The sequence below is a fragment of the Malaclemys terrapin genome, chromosome 5 (assembly GCF_027887155.1).
Source record: "Malaclemys terrapin pileata isolate rMalTer1 chromosome 5, rMalTer1.hap1, whole genome shotgun sequence".
NCBI classification, from domain to species: domain Eukaryota; kingdom Metazoa; phylum Chordata; order Testudines; family Emydidae; genus Malaclemys; species Malaclemys terrapin.
Window position 1 is genome coordinate 110,555,758 of NC_071509.1, and position 15,572 is coordinate 110,571,329.

The window sequence follows — 15,572 nt, forward strand, 5'->3', positions numbered from 1 at the left end:
CGCTTCACCAGCAGAAAGCCCAATTACTCTGCCTTAATGCGTTGAAGTGAATTTTAACTTTTGTGTTTCATGATTATCAGTCTGTTCTGTGGGTATGTGAGTGAAAGTCAAACACTGTATAAGGCACAAGTATTTAAACAGCAAAGACTTTAGCAGGATAGATATTGCGGAGGCTTTGAGGTTGATTACTCATTTTAAGAGCAATTGTGTGAGCATTGTGAATAACTGTGGGCTGACAAACACTTACATTCAGAGGAACCTGGTGTCAGATGTCTGCAGCCTGATTCTGCCAGGCAAATGTTGTCTGATTAAGGCTACAACCGTATAGTTGACGCTACTTGGCAGACTGCTGCACTTCCTAGAATCACACTGAACTCAAAAGAGCTCTGTCAATCACAGGATTGGGGCCTAAGAGGGGAAACCTTCCTGACTGAAAGTATAAGAGAGGTAGTGCCATTTGTAATATTACAGTTAAAGGTGTATTAACATTTCTTTGTAGTGGATCCTATTAAATACTACTCTCTCCCAAATCCCCCCTCCCAGGTGGCTTTCATTTTCAGTAGTTTTTTTCCATCCCTGGTATGTCAATGACTATAGCAATTACTTAGAACCATCTTGTTTAAATTTCTCTTTGATAGAATAAATCCTTTGAAATTTTATATGTTTATTTACTTCACGAGGGTTATGCTGATTTATACATTTTGAGGATCTGACCCATGGTATATTCTTAACCTTAGAATCGCAGATAAATTGTGTTATCTCAGATATGATGGTATAGTTATTGTTGGTAAAGGCTGACTTCCCGGTGGCATTCACTGTATGCTGGCAGAGTTCCTTTGCAAAAATTGTCAGTGTCTGCTCATGTTTTATGTCCAGTGTAAAAGTAATCTAATCATAAAAGTGAATTATTTTGTGCAGCTTTCTTAACCTGGACACTTCCTACTCCTTTCCCCCCATATACAGAAATAAATAATGGGGAAAATAAAGGAAAAGTGTTCATAAATACAGCACACCAAATCTCATGGATTTCAGTTCACGCGAAATTTCTGTATTTTTGAATTTGCTTTTGTTCCTATATGAAACAAATTTCTTGACGAACTGAAGATCCCTGGAAAACTTGATTTAGAAATACCAAAATATGATGTTCCTGACATGAAATGTGAAATTGACATTCTTGTTGGTTTCATGGCTGCTATTCTGTGAAAGGGAAAAGAGTGATTTCTTTCCCTGCCCCCTTCACCTTCCCTGCACTGTTGGGGCTCCTGTTTTACCTCTCCCCATCTCCTGACTGCTACCATGATGTCTTCAAGAGTGTCTTCACTATTCTAAATCCTTCATCCACCTTCTGACTGGTTTCTGGGATGCAAAGAGATCTCTGCACCTAAGTCCATTTAGTATAATCACATTAGCATTGGGAGAAGAGATTCCAATTGCTGCTATGTGTGTGAATGAGAATAAAACTGTTTGCCACCCATGTAGAAGTATCCAGAGAATGTTTCGGGAATTAGCAGCCATAACATTTCAATTTGTCAATGGATAGTTGTTTTAAAATGATGATTTTCAAAGTTTCTTTATTTATTTTTTTAATCTCCACAGAGGGGGTTTCGTTTCAGATATGTGTGTGAAGGGCCATCACATGGTGGACTTCCGGGTGCTTCTAGTGAAAAGAACAAAAAATCATACCCTCAGGTCAAAGTAAGTTCATAAATTATTAATTATTTAACAATATGATTGTGAGTGTCATACAAAAAATCCTTACATAGGATTGGTTTGTACATCACCATAAATCTATTTGAAGTTATTGAGATGAGCTGTGTATTTCAATGCCAGTTTTTAAACTGAGAGACTGTAATGCACATAAATAAGGCACTAGCTGGTTTTTTGTTTTTGGCAAGTGAAAATCCATCCTGTGAATTAAAAAGAATCTGCTGAATGTCTCTGGTCCTTCCCACTCCAAGCTTGTGCATTTGAACTGCTAAGTTTTTAAGAGTGGAAATTAGCACAGGGCTTCTGGAACTACTTTTTCCCCCCTTAAAAGAAGAGGTAGGTAGTCTTTCCAGATGTTTGCTTGTGCTCATTGTTGTGGTAGTGGTTGAAAACACATAATGCAGCTAGTGCTCCTGGGCCCAGGTTTTTAAAAAATGGCTGCCTAACGTTACGCTCAGTCCAAAGACAGACTGACTTTAACAGGAGTTGGATCAGGCTTACAATGCAGTATTTCCTAAGCAGCTTTGTCTTTATTATTAAAAACCATCAACCAAAGAAAAATACCTATGCAAATGCAATGTTAGGGTTGAGATTATAACAGAACTACAGTTAGGAAACCTCCAAGCTTAAGGCTCCCTCAGCAATCACGTTCTCCTTGCATTGCAGGGGAAGAGTATACTATATTTTATTTTGAGCTTTCTGAGCTCATGAATTAAGAGCCATTGAGTTTATTGAAGAAAGAATTAATTTGCTCTTTATGAGGTAATATCTAATGCAGTGGTTCGTAAATTACCCATAGCAATACCACTCACAAAAGTCTCTATCAATATGGCAGTGTGTATTTTCTGAATTGTTCCATTAGAGATTTCCCCATTAAAAGCGAGAATTAATAGCTTTTAATTCATGAGTTCTTTCCCCCTTCCTACTCCTTAGTGTGCTAAAGGTGAGCTTCTGTGCTGGACCGTGCTCACCATCCATTCAGGTGCATGTGCTCTGTTCTTCTGTGAATCTTGGGAGAGACTAGGGTTTGGAACAACTATATCTCCACCATGAGTGGGAACGAGCATCACTCAATGTAATCAGCTCTGGCTGTTATAACCTGGGATGTTAGTCTGGTAAATTAGAAATCATAGATTTAATGTAGCCTTGCAAAGCTCTTCTGAAAAGTTATCAGCTCTGGCAAAGAATCTACTCACTCTCCCTTTCACATGATGATGGTGATGAGACAATGAACAAGGTTTCATTTGCAGGTTTAAATATAAAATTAGTTATCCCAATAGTGGGATCTTTCAAGGCTGATCCAATATATCTTGATAATTGATAAGATTTAAACTGGTGGAGTACATAGTAATATTGGAGCTCGGATAGTAGAATATGCAATGGGAAGCAATGTGTGGAAAGGATTTAGTCAGAAAACAAACTAAAAGACAAAATGTCAAGTAATTCAGTCTTTCCCATGGATCCCATCTGCGTTTTTTTTTATTCCTGGTACTAGTCACCACGCGGCAAAACCTTGTGGGAGAGGTTGGCAAAGGAACGAAGTTCCTCCTGGCCACTGCCTGTTAGTGCCTGTTTTTGATTCAAGTTGTGCCAGTAAAGAGAGACGTGTTTCACTCCTTTTCCCATCAGCCTCCCTTGCGTTTTGTCAGAGGCTCCTTTCCTCTTCACAACTGAGCTGATCTCGAGGAACCCAATTGAATATTCAGGAACAATAGTCTATAAAAAATAAAGAGGGAGTGCCAGGACCTTGGGTATGCTGCTGCAGTAGATGTGAATCACTTCTGATGTGCACAGCTGTCTTAAAGCATCTGCAGGAGCCTTGGCCAGCTCAGCACTGGTCCAGCTGCAATAATCTATGCTGACTAGCAATAGCCCCTACAAGACATTCTGGCAGCCGGAAATTGCCAAGAGATAGGGAAACCCCTGCAATAAGCCCATTTGTAGAATCATAAAATTGTAGATTTTAAGGCCAGAAGAAGGAGCATTACGTTGACATAGTCTGACCTCCTGCATAACATAGACCACAGGAATTTACAGGAATAACTGGGTGAAATCTGTATCAAGTGCAAAACTGCCAGCTGAGCTGGAGCATATCTCTTAGTATAAGTCTACACTGCAAAATTAACTTTGGTTAGCTAACCCCCATTCGCTAACTCAGGTTAAAATAGCTATGAAGACATAGTGACTTGGTTTTTAACTCTGGTTAATGGCTCAAGTGAAAGTCCATTGTGTGCCTAACTAGAACTGTTGACTGAGTTAAAAGCCAAGTTGCCGTCTTCACTGACTTTTTTACATAAGTTAGCACCCAGGGATCTGGCACTTTTAGTCTATAAGAAATAGAAATGAGTAACCCAGCATCTCAGGGCAAGCCGGTTATGGGACCACCCCCTAAAACAGCAGAGCATCCCCACTCCCTGGACCGCAGGTGTTGGTCCCCATCACCGCAGCCTTGGTCCCCGGTTAGAAGACACAGGTCCCTGATGCCAAGGTCTCCGCCTGCAAGGCACGGGACACCTGAGTCACGACGCCGATCCCTGTATCCATGGTACTGTCAGGCATCCCACCAGAGTTCGCCACTGCGTAGCTCTCCGTCGCCTAGGCAGTCTCCCAGGCGTCAATCCCCCTCAGTGTGGGATCATTTCCGGTCACGACACCAGTCTCCAGCTCCCTGGTACCGCTCTTCAGGCAGCATTGGTCCTCACCCTGTCCCTACCAGTCACCAACGAGGGTCAGTGGGCAGACTCAGGCATCTACGGCTCCTCCCTGGTCATTGGAAGGGCAATGGTCTGAGCCTGAAGGGGAGTTCAGCCCCTCACCTATAAAAGGTGAAATGCTACCAAGCCGCAAGAGCAGCACGGCTCCTGAGCAGCGGCCTGGAGGCAGGGGCAATGGCCTGCTCAGTGGCAGTACTGGAACCCATGGGCTGTACCTGTTATGCCAGTCCCGTACTCCCACCATTCCTCCCAGGCCGCATCAGACAAGCTGCCCCTGACACAGCTGGCACCCAGTCAGCACAGTGCCGAATCTGATGCGGGGGTGACACAGCGGGCCCCGATGAGCAAGGGGAAGCCACCCCTCCCCCTGCCATGCAGTCATCTTCTTTGTGTCCGGACAAAGCGGCGGCGGGCCCGTCACAAATGAGCAGCTCCCCCAACGACTTCAAGGAGCACCAGGCCTTGCTCAAAAGAGTGGTTGCCAACCTGAACTTGGAGGTTGAGGAGTTAGCAGAGGAGTCCAACAACCTCTTTAATGTTATACCCTCCTCCACCCTGGCCCAGGTCACTTGGCCCGGGTCACTTTGCCCGTCAACCCAGGAGTCCTTAAAATTGCCTAGTCTGTGTGGCAGATCCCCTCTTCCATTCCACCTACCTCCAAGAAGGTGGAAAATAAGTACTATGTCCTCACAAAGGGGGTTGAGTACCTGTATACCCATCCTCCAGCGGGATCCTGGTTGTGTCTGCCATCAATGAAAGGGACAGGCAGGGACAGGCGAGCGTCACGCCAAAAAATAAAGATGCCCAAAGGCATCTGTTTGGCCAGAAAATGTATTTGCCAGCCAGCCTGCAAGTTTGGATGTCCTGCTAGGCAGGTACAACTTCAACCTGTGGGACTCCATCACAAGTTCAAGGAGGGCCTTCACAGGACCGAGCCCAGGAGTTTGTCACCTTGGTGGATGAAGGCAAAGCGGTGGCGAGAGGCACCCTCCAGATGGCCTGGGATGCTATGGACTCGGTGACCAGGGTATTCACCTCTGAGATGGTCATGAGACGCAGCTCTTGGTTACAGTCCCAGTAAGATGCAGACTACCCTTCAGAACTTTCCATTTGAGGGAGCCATGCTCTAGCTGACGCATGGCTCCACGGCCTTAAAGACTCCCATGCCACCCTCCATTCCTTGGGCCTTCACATCCCTCAGCAGGCTAGAAAGCCTTTCTGTCCGCCTCCGTCAAGGTTCTGGGGTGTCCCCCGGTCCATCTCCTACAGAAAGAGAGACACAAAGGATTTAAATGGCATCACCTTTCATCTTCCTATTCCTCTGCCCAGCTTGGTTCTTCCAGAGGCAAAGAAAGCCAGAAGCAGGCGTTTTGAGGACCAGAGCAACTTACCTGGTCAAATGGAAGCGGTTCACTTATTGGACTTTGGATAAAGGCATTCAGCTCAAGTTGATCCTAGACTACCTTCTGCCTCTCAAGCTCCCAGGCCTGTCCCTTTCATCTATCAGGGTCCACTTGGCCACTCTTTCGGCCTTCCATCTGCCGCTTGAGGGTAGGTCAGTTTTCGCCAAGGACATGACTGCCAGGTTCCTCCTTGAGCACCTCTGCTTGCACATCAGGGACCCCATTCCACCATGGGACCTGAATCTTGTGCTGTCATGGCTTACAGGACCCCCCTAGTTGCAATAACATCCGCCCACTGGGTCTCTGAGATTAGGGCGCTTACCTCAGAACCACCCTAAACAGTCTTCTGCAAAGACAAGGTCCAGGTGCGGCCACATCCAGCTTTCCTGCCCAAGGTGGTCTCACAGTTTCATACGGGCCAGGACATTTACCTGCGTGCCTTTTTTCCAAAGCCACGTAAAGAGGAGGAGAAGCGTCGGCGGCATTCCCTAGACGTCAGGAGGGCACTAGCCTTTTACATTTAAAGGACCAAGTCATTTTGCAAGTCGATATAATTGTTCATCGCAGTGGCCAACAGGATGAAAAGTCATCCAGTGTCCGCTCAAAGAATTTCTTCTGGATCACTGCCTATATTCACTGCTGCTATGATCAGGCAAAGGTGCCCCCTCCGGCAATGGTCATCACCCACTCAACCAGGGTGCAAGCCTCTCTGGCAGCTTTCCAAGCCCGAGTGTCTATCCAGGAAATCTGTAGGGTGGCCACCTGGTTGGCCATCCACACCTTCAAGGCCCATTACGCACTTACCCAGCAGGCCAGGGATAATGCAGAGCAGTACAGCAAGCCGCTTAACTGTGGACTTCGAGCCCACTTCCAAAGACACTGCTTGTGAGTCACCTAGAATGGAATCGACATGAGCAAGCCCTCGAAGAAGAAAAAACGGTTACCTACCTTTTTGTAACTGTTGTTCTTCAAGATGTGTCGCTCATGTCCATTCTATTACCCGCCCTCCTACCCCACTGTCGGAGTTGCCGGCAAGAAGGAACCGAGAGGGCCTAGGATCGGCAGCGCCTAATAGACCAGTGCTTGAGCGTGGCACTCAAGAGGGCACTACAGCCGATCCTTTGGGTACCGCTAAGGCAAAAATCTACAACAACTGTGCACGTGAACACACACACCCAATAGAATGAACATGAGCCACACGTCTCGAAAAACAACAAAAAGGTAGGTAACTGTTTTTTTTTAAAGCTGAGCTCCTAACTCTGTAATTTGGCACCTAAATAAGTTGCCTGATTTTCAGAGGCGCTGAAGACCTGCAGCTCCCATTGACTTCAATCAAATCAGGAAGCCATTTATATTTAGGTGCAAAAGTATGTAGTCAGTTTTAGGCACCCAAATTTTAGGGACACTGTCAACTGAAACTATCACACTGTGGCCTAAAAATGTTTTACTTCTAAGTAACAGCTAAGGCTGTGCAAATCCTGCAAACACCTACATGTGTGAATAACTTTACACACAGAAATAATGGAATTACTCATGTGTGTAAAGTTACTCACATTTTGAAGTATTTGCAGAACTTGGGCCAAATGTTGCTATAACTGAAAGAGATTAGAAAGAAGGGGCGGAGTCTCAATTTTTAATTTGTTGACTTCATGCATTTCACAGCACTTTGTATAGTCGATTTCACTTGCTTGTATGCAGTACAGAAAAACATCTTTAAAATAGGAAAATATTATTTGTAAAGCATAAAAACTGCTGAGCAGACTCAGGGAGCTGTGAAGCCGTTGAAACTACTTTCAACGTAATGTTTTGAAATTCACTAACTCTCGAGATGTCCCTTTAATCTCTAAAACAAATCTGTCTCTTAAACAGAAACATCAGATAAATGTGACTATGCAGCATTTTTAACTTTATCAGATTAGGTAAACTGAACACTGCTTCCATATGGTGGATGCACAGCAAATACTGCAACTCTACCCTAACTGGGACTCCTTATTTTCTTTTTCTCTGTCTTTGATAGTAACTGGTTCCTTAGAAACCAAATATTTAATAATTTCCTTGTTTTTAACTGTACAGTAAAGTGACATTTAGATATTCTTGTAACAGCTGAACATTTCCTTCTTGCCACATTTTATTTTATCTATCTTTTTATGTTGGCACTAATCACTGTAGTATCTGAATGCCTAGATGTTCGGCACTGATACATTTTGTATAACTTTCTAGAAATAATGTACTTGTCAGTAATTAATGTCTGTAACTATTTTTGGAATTCTCAGTGGAAAAAATTTGACGAGTAGATATGCAAGTGACCTATTACCAGATTAAACTTAGAATTAATTGTGAAATACGGTGAATGGTGTCCACAATTCAAGAAGGATATTGAAAAATTGGAGAGAATTCAGAGTAGAGCCATGGGAATGGTTGACGGCTTAGAAACCATGCCTTAAAATGAGAAACTCAAGGACCTCAAGCTATTTATTTATGAAAGAGAAGACAATGGAGTGATCTGTTTATTTTATCAAAGAGAAGATTATAGGGTGACTTGATCAAACTCTGTAAGTAGCTACATAGGGAACAAAACTTTGATAATGGGCTCGTCAGTCTAGCAGACAAAGATATAACATGATCCAATGGCTGGAAGTTGAAGGCAAATAAATTCAGACTTGAAATAAGGCACACATTTTTACCATTGAGGGCATAGGCGCCAACTTTCTCCGGCACTGGTGGGTGTCCGCCCTTTTCCCCGCCCCTGGCCCGCCCCCATTCCAACCCCATCCCCAAAGTCCCTGCCCTAACTCCTGCCCCTATTGGATCCCTTCCCCAAATCCCCACCTCAGCCCCGCCTCTTCCCCTAGCGTGCCGCGTTCCCCCTCCTCTTCCCTCCCTCCCTGCCCCGCGAATCAGCTGTTTCGTGGCACAAGCGCTGTGAGGGAGGGGGGAGAAGCAGGACGCGGCGGCGCGCTCACGGAGGAGGCGGAGGTGAGCTGGAACAGGGGGGGTGGGGCAGGGCCACGGGGAGCTGCTGGTGGGTGCTGAGCACCTACCAGTTTTTTTCCGTGGGTGCTCCAGCCCCGGAGCACCCATGAAGTCAGCGCCTATGATTGAGGGTAAATAACCATGGGGACAACTTACTCTAAGGCTTGTGGTGGATTCTTCATTGGCAATTTTTAAATCAAGAGTGGATGTATTTCTAAAATATATGTTCTAGTTCAAACTAGAATTAATTTGGGGAAGTCTATGGCCTGTCTTATGCCGGAGGTCAGACCAGATGATCACATTGCTCCCTTCTGGCTTTATGATCTAACAATCTATATACAAGTTACATTTTAGAGAACTCTGGCTTCTCTCCCTATGCAGATTACAAAGACTGTGTTGAACTGAGTAAACCATGTGAAGATTACAATCTTGATACCATGGTAGTTAAATGTTCTGCTTTCAGATGTCTTGGAAAGTCCTTAAAACCCAGCAGCGCTAGATACGGTTTCACTGTGGTTTGAACAGCTGATACAGAACTGTCTTGAGCTATTCTGACACAAATATGGAACATGCACATTATTTATTATTTATCATTTATAGAGCAGTGGAGATACACAAGGCACTTTATAATAGTGAAAATGCATATGTCAAAAACAGGAAATATTGTGTCCTAAAGAGTTATTAATCGTTATCATCATCATGATCATACTTGGGACATAAGTTGCAATTTTCATTCTCAAATCATTTTGTAAATGTTAATTAATAATCATCATACCTCTTTGAGGTTGACAAATAAGTATTATCACACCCATTTAACAAACGAGGAAGATGAGGCCGTAACTTGGCCAAGGCTGTAGGTTGATTCACTATCTGAGTTGGGATTAGTTCATGTGTGCTAGTCTTATGTTTAGACCACATCACACTCTTAAACTAGAGGCATTTTTATTGTACCATACAGGTAAAACAAACAAGTAGCAGACAAGTGGGTTATGAGAGGACTTTCACAGACACATGCTTCCTGGAACTGTTTAGCTTTTAGCAGTGAGTAGGAGGGAGTCATGTGGGAGGGCACTGGGCAAATGTTGAGACTGTTCCAAGTGTAATGGAGTGGAATCAAGAAGGACTAAAGGAAACAAAAAAAGTAAGCAACACATGTTAGAGTGGTGAAATAATGGTGAGTTCTGATTATCAGTCTTATCAATACAAGAAGCTGAAGTAATTTAGTCATCACTCTTACTGTTACAGTAGAACCTCCATTTACAAAGTGATTTCCAGTGTGTTTCAGGCCTGAGAATGTGATGGGTTGTCAAGTTGTTCTTCATCAACCTCACTTTCGTTATCTGATTGTTATTTTTTCTTTCAGGAAGAATGGTTTGTATAACTGGTTGTTTGTCTAACTGTTTTTGTAAAATCGAGGTTCTACTGCATTTGTGTATGCTTATCCTTCAGCATCCTGGTTGATTAAATCTACATGTTTCTGTAATGCAAATGACTTCACCTGGGGCTAAATGTGAGAAAAGACTTCTTGATAAACTGGTTAGTTAATTAAGTGAAACTGTGGGAAGGGTGTTTAAGAAACAGTGGGCATGGATTTGAAGATTTTACACTAAGTATAATTTAAAAGATGTAGATAATTGATAATCAGTTGATTAACACAGCTTGTGAGAGAAGCTAGTCAGAGATGTGAATGATATCAACAATAAAATAAAGCCCTTATAAAATTGTTATTTGATCAGTGCTTTTTAATTTGTACAATTTCTGTGGCATCTCTTGTTTTTATAACCATAATCTTTAATATTGTGTCAGAAAAAAAGATGTTGTAAGAAGCTAGGAGACAGAGTTCGACACAATTCTGCACCAGTGGTCCTACGCACTCAGTTTACCACGATCCCAATCCCGCAAAAACTTATGCATGTGCTTATCTTTTTTTCTCATGTGTCGTTCAGTGGAACTATGCACGTGAGTAAAAAAAACAAACCATGTGCATTAGTATTTTCAGGACCGGGCCTCATGTGTGAAGTGGAAGATGGTCCGGTTGTTAGGGTGCTACCTGAAAACGATATTCAATTCCCTGCTTTGCCACAGATTTCCTCTGTGATCATTGGGGAGTCTCTCTGCCCCTCAGTTCCCCATCTGTAAAATGCGGACAGTACTTCCTTGTCTTACGGGGTGTTGTAAGGATAAATGTGTTGATTGTGAGTACTAAGATACTGTGGTAATGGAGGCTATTGTAAGTGCCTAAGATAGATGCAGTTTTTTGAGCCAACGTAGAATACTTTCTTATGAACATAGAATGAATGCCATGCCAAATGTCTCTCTGAAAAAACCTCTGCCAAAGGGGGTTATTAGAATGAGAACACAGCATTGGAAAGAAAATGCAGTAATCTGTATACTATTTCAATCTTAACTTTTTGAGAGCACTTTTATATTCAGCAAAACGGTGCATTTTCTTAATGCTAAACACATACCATTTTGCTGAGCTTCTTAACATGCTTTAATGTCTACTGAGAATGCAATCTACTGAATGGAATTTAACCTACTTAGCGCAAAAGGCCAAAGTGAAATATTTATTTATTTATTTTCTGGAAAATGGATATAAGTGCCTCTCTTGAAATGTTTTTCTCATTATTTTTGTTTTCACTCCTGCTATTTGTAAGTTGAGTTTAATTTATTTTTGTTGTATTTAATTTGGAAAAAAAACAGTTATTCAATTAATTGATAAGACTCTCCTCTTTGGTGACATGGGACAATCATTTTATCTTGTTTGTATTTCGTGAAGGAAGGAATGAAAACATGAGCTGTATGCAGATTTGTTTGTGCTCAGATATCAAAGTGACAGAAAATACCTACTTAGAGTAATGATAATGTTCTGTTTTTTAAAATATTTGTTATGCTTGTTTACAGATCTTCAATTATGTTGGGTCTGCAAAAGTAATTGTCCAGTTAGTCACTAATGGAAAAAACGTCCACCTGCATGCCCACAGCTTGGTGGGTAAATATTGTGAGGAAGGAGTATGCACAGTTAATGCAGGACCTAAGGATATGGTAGTAGGGTGAGTACACTGATAGATCTGGCAAAGGTTGAGTATAAAAACTGTAACTGGTGAGACAAAAATTGTAAAGGTAAATCCAACCCAGGGCCATTAAATGGAGCATTTCACTTTCTGCTCTGTACTTTGCTCATACCTTAAAATGGAAAAATAAATGTGGTCTCAGTTTATCCCTAGTTAGAAGACACTGACATGTAGGAGATAGAGGGATTTTTGCACAGCAGTTAAAAAATATAGAAGACCACTGGTTTTAAAATCCAACTCTTCTCCCTACAGAATTCATGAGTTTGAACATCTCTGGTTATGGCATTACCAAGATAGAGCAAGCATGCCAAATTTTCAAATATTGTTTCCTCAGTTGCATCCACAACATGAACACATGCACAAAATCAGTAACTGCTCATGCAAATGGGTACTTGTGTGTCAGGTTACCTGTTCTTTGCACCCCCATGACCACTGGCGCATGGTGATTTAGGTTTTGCATACGCAGTGGATGCCCACACATTTTGTAAGTGCTGCTCGATCACCCACATTTGAAAATGTAGTCTTTCCATTGACTTCAATGGACTTTGGATCAACCCCAAGTGATTATGATTACAAAGAGAGACTGTGGGCAACTTCTGCATAAGGGACTAAGAAAATATTTCTCTGCTCATATTGTGTAGGTTTCCAAACCTAGGGATACTTCATGTCACAAAGAAGAAAGTGTTTGAAACTCTGGAAGCACGAATGACAGATGCCTGTAAAAAAGGATACAATCCTGGGCTCCTAGTGCATCCTGAACTCAACTATATACAAGCAGAAGGTGGTGGAGAGAGACAACTAACAGGTGGGTGGGATGTTATCCATTTGATTGTCATGGATCTTGAGAACATGTGTTGTTGATAATAGATTTTGCTCCAAGAAACACAGATTCTCAGCCAGGATGATGTCTAAGTAGGCTCCCTAGGTAGTCTGCCCCCAGCTGTGTGTTTTGAGAGGTCCTTTGCTTTTGGGATCTCCATTTCATCATGCATGGAGAACCGAACAACCCTCACTCCTAGATTTCAACAACATTTACAACTGTGCACGAGTTCCACCAACAATGCTGCCATCTTCAACCCCTGTTTAGTAGGCTGAGAAGCTGAGTCACTTTATATTATCATGGAGAGCTTTTGGATCCTTTAAGTGGTTGTAGGCAGAATGGAGTTCCCCCTGGGAAAAGATCATCCCTGCTTTCACATGTACCTGCAAAACCTTGGGTCAGCATTGCTCCCAGATTGTTAATGGAAGACTAAAGGGCCAATCCAGCTCTGACTACGGCACAGCCAGAAGTTAGAGAATACTTACTTATTTTACTGTTGGTTATTGCCAGCTTCTAAATGTGAACTGTATCTTATCCTTGTCCTCCTTTATCGTATTTCCACCCATTGTAAACTCTGCAGGGCCGGGACTGTGCCTTTTTCTGTATGTCTGCGAGATGTCTGGCACAATTTTGGGTGCAGTATAAATAATAATATGCAGGCAACTCCATTTATTACAAGTGCAGAATGCAGCGAATTACTCCTTTACTATTTTCCAAATAAAAATAAGAATTGAAGCTAATGGTTAAAAAAAACCAAAGCAGGTTTTATCAGTGCTGTTTGGAGGTAGAATTATTTTTCCCCCTGTTGTGTCAATTTATCTCTGCTATTGATTGGTTCTAGAGCGGGAAAGAGAAATCATCCGTCAGGCAGCCCTTCAGCAGACTAAAGAGATGGACCTCAGCGTGGTGCGACTCATGTTCACAGCCTTCCTCCCCGACAGCACTGGCAGCTTCACAAGAAGACTTGATCCTGTCATATCAGATGCAATATATGACAGCAGTAAGTACATTTGGCTTTCATGTCCTTTTTAACAGGTACGGGTCTTACTTGCCCTTTCTAGGAACATAGGCCATAGGAATCGTCAGACTGGATCAGACCCAAGGTCCAGCTAGTCTCTATCCTGTCTCTGACTGTGGCCAGTGCCACATGCTTCAGAGGAAGGTGTAAGAACCCTACATTAGGCTGATGTGAGATAATCTGCCCCTCACGTTGGGTGTCATCCAGGTCTCTAGTAGTAAGAGAGTGGCCTAAGCCCTGAAGCATGAGGTTTAATATCCTATAATGGGGTCCTTGGTGGGCCGAGGGACCTAACAGTTAGCATCCACTCATTTGTAGGCCAAATCCAACCCAGGGCCCTAAGTAGATCAGCAGTGTTTGGCCTCTGGGAGGAGCCCTCTGAGCGACCTTCCCTGGGTTGCTTCCTACCACTGCTTCCTTCCCTCAGCTTCTGCCCCCAGATAAGGAGAAAAGAACAAGGAAAAAGGAAACCAAACTGCCAGCCCCAGCTGGGCTCCGCGTTTCTTCAAGGAGCCTTCTCCAGACCCTTTTGGCAGGAGTCTTCAAGATAGGTTTGCACTTCTCCCCATCCTCCCCCTTCTGAGCTTGGTTGCTCCCTTTTCAACCTTGTCTCCAGTTAGAGCATGCTCTGCAGGATTGGAGGGGCAGGGCTACCTGAACCCAGTGTAGTCCTTTAACCCCTTCTGCCCCAGTGTGGGGTTTGTATACCCCATCACATATCCCTTCCAAATATTTTACTATTATGACAACATTTGTTATTCTTGTTATTCATATAAATGTCCAGTTCCTTTCTGAATCTTGATAAGTTCTTGACTTCAACGACTTCCTCAACAACTTCCTGTGACAAAGAGTTGCACAATCTAATGGGTATCCCTAGCCTCTGTTTTCCAGAAGCTGGGAATGGGCAACAGGGGATGGATCACTTGGTAATTACATGTTCTGTTCATTCCCTCTGGGGCACCTGGCACTGGTCACTGTTGGAAGATAGGACACTGGGTTAGATGGAACTTTGGTCTGACCCAGTATGGCTGTTCTTATGTTCTAGTTGTACATTCTGTGAAAAAGTATTTCCTTGCATCCCTTTTGAATTTGCCATTTTATAATTTAATTGAATGTCCCCTTGTCCTTGTGTTATGAGATGGGCAGAACAGAAGTTCTTGATCTACCATCTCTAGACCATTCATTATTTTATATACTTTTATCATATCCACTCTGTTCATCTCCTTTCTGAGGTAAACAACCCCAATCTTTTCAATCTCTCTCCATCTGAGAGCTTTTCCCATGCCATTGATCATTCTCATTGCCCTTCTCTGAACTCCCTCTAATTCTGCAATTCTCCTACCTGCTACTGATGACTACTAATTTAGCAATATTCATGCAATAATAAGAAAAAGTATATACATTTTTTGTGTGTGTTACATTACTTGCATTTTCTGGAAGTGAAAAAGCCCCAGGCTCATCATCTGGAGGGTGATGTGGACTACCAAGTGGTGTCTTTGAGGAATGCTGTTGGTTTACTTTAGTATCTGTTATAATTCCAATATGTTTTCACTACTGTAACACACACCTGCATATTGATACAATAAGTAGAGGGAGGAAGTTACAATACAAACTGAGGTATAGTGTATGCCAAGCCACATTGAAAGGAAGTTGATGTTGCTCTGTGCTTTTTGTTGTTGTTTTTAAGTCTGAGCATCAAAGTTTATCTTCCATTTGTGGGGAAGGTGGAGGAAATAAATGCACCTATCTCTCTCACTGTCTAGGTTTTCATGCCGCGCACTGCCAGTGGCCAGAGTATCTGAGACCACCAACTGAATTCATTTATTTCAAAAGAAACAGGGATTATTTTTTCTTTTAATTTGT

At 42.8% G+C, this 15,572-nt stretch overlaps 1 protein-coding gene across 2 annotated transcripts in view; it reads left to right on the forward strand.

Moving 5' to 3' along the window:
- NFKB1 (nuclear factor kappa B subunit 1) overlaps positions 1–15,572 on the forward strand; it is a 79,375-nt gene that overhangs the window by 31,211 nt on the left and 32,592 nt on the right. For both annotated transcript variants that reach the window (XM_054029174.1, XM_054029173.1), the window contains exons 5-8: positions 1,597–1,695; positions 11,702–11,850; positions 12,513–12,676; positions 13,533–13,691. In XM_054029174.1, coding sequence (XP_053885149.1) covers positions 1,597–1,695; positions 11,702–11,850; positions 12,513–12,676; positions 13,533–13,691 — 571 coding nt within the window. The remainder of the gene's footprint in view (positions 1–1,596; positions 1,696–11,701; positions 11,851–12,512; positions 12,677–13,532; positions 13,692–15,572) is intronic.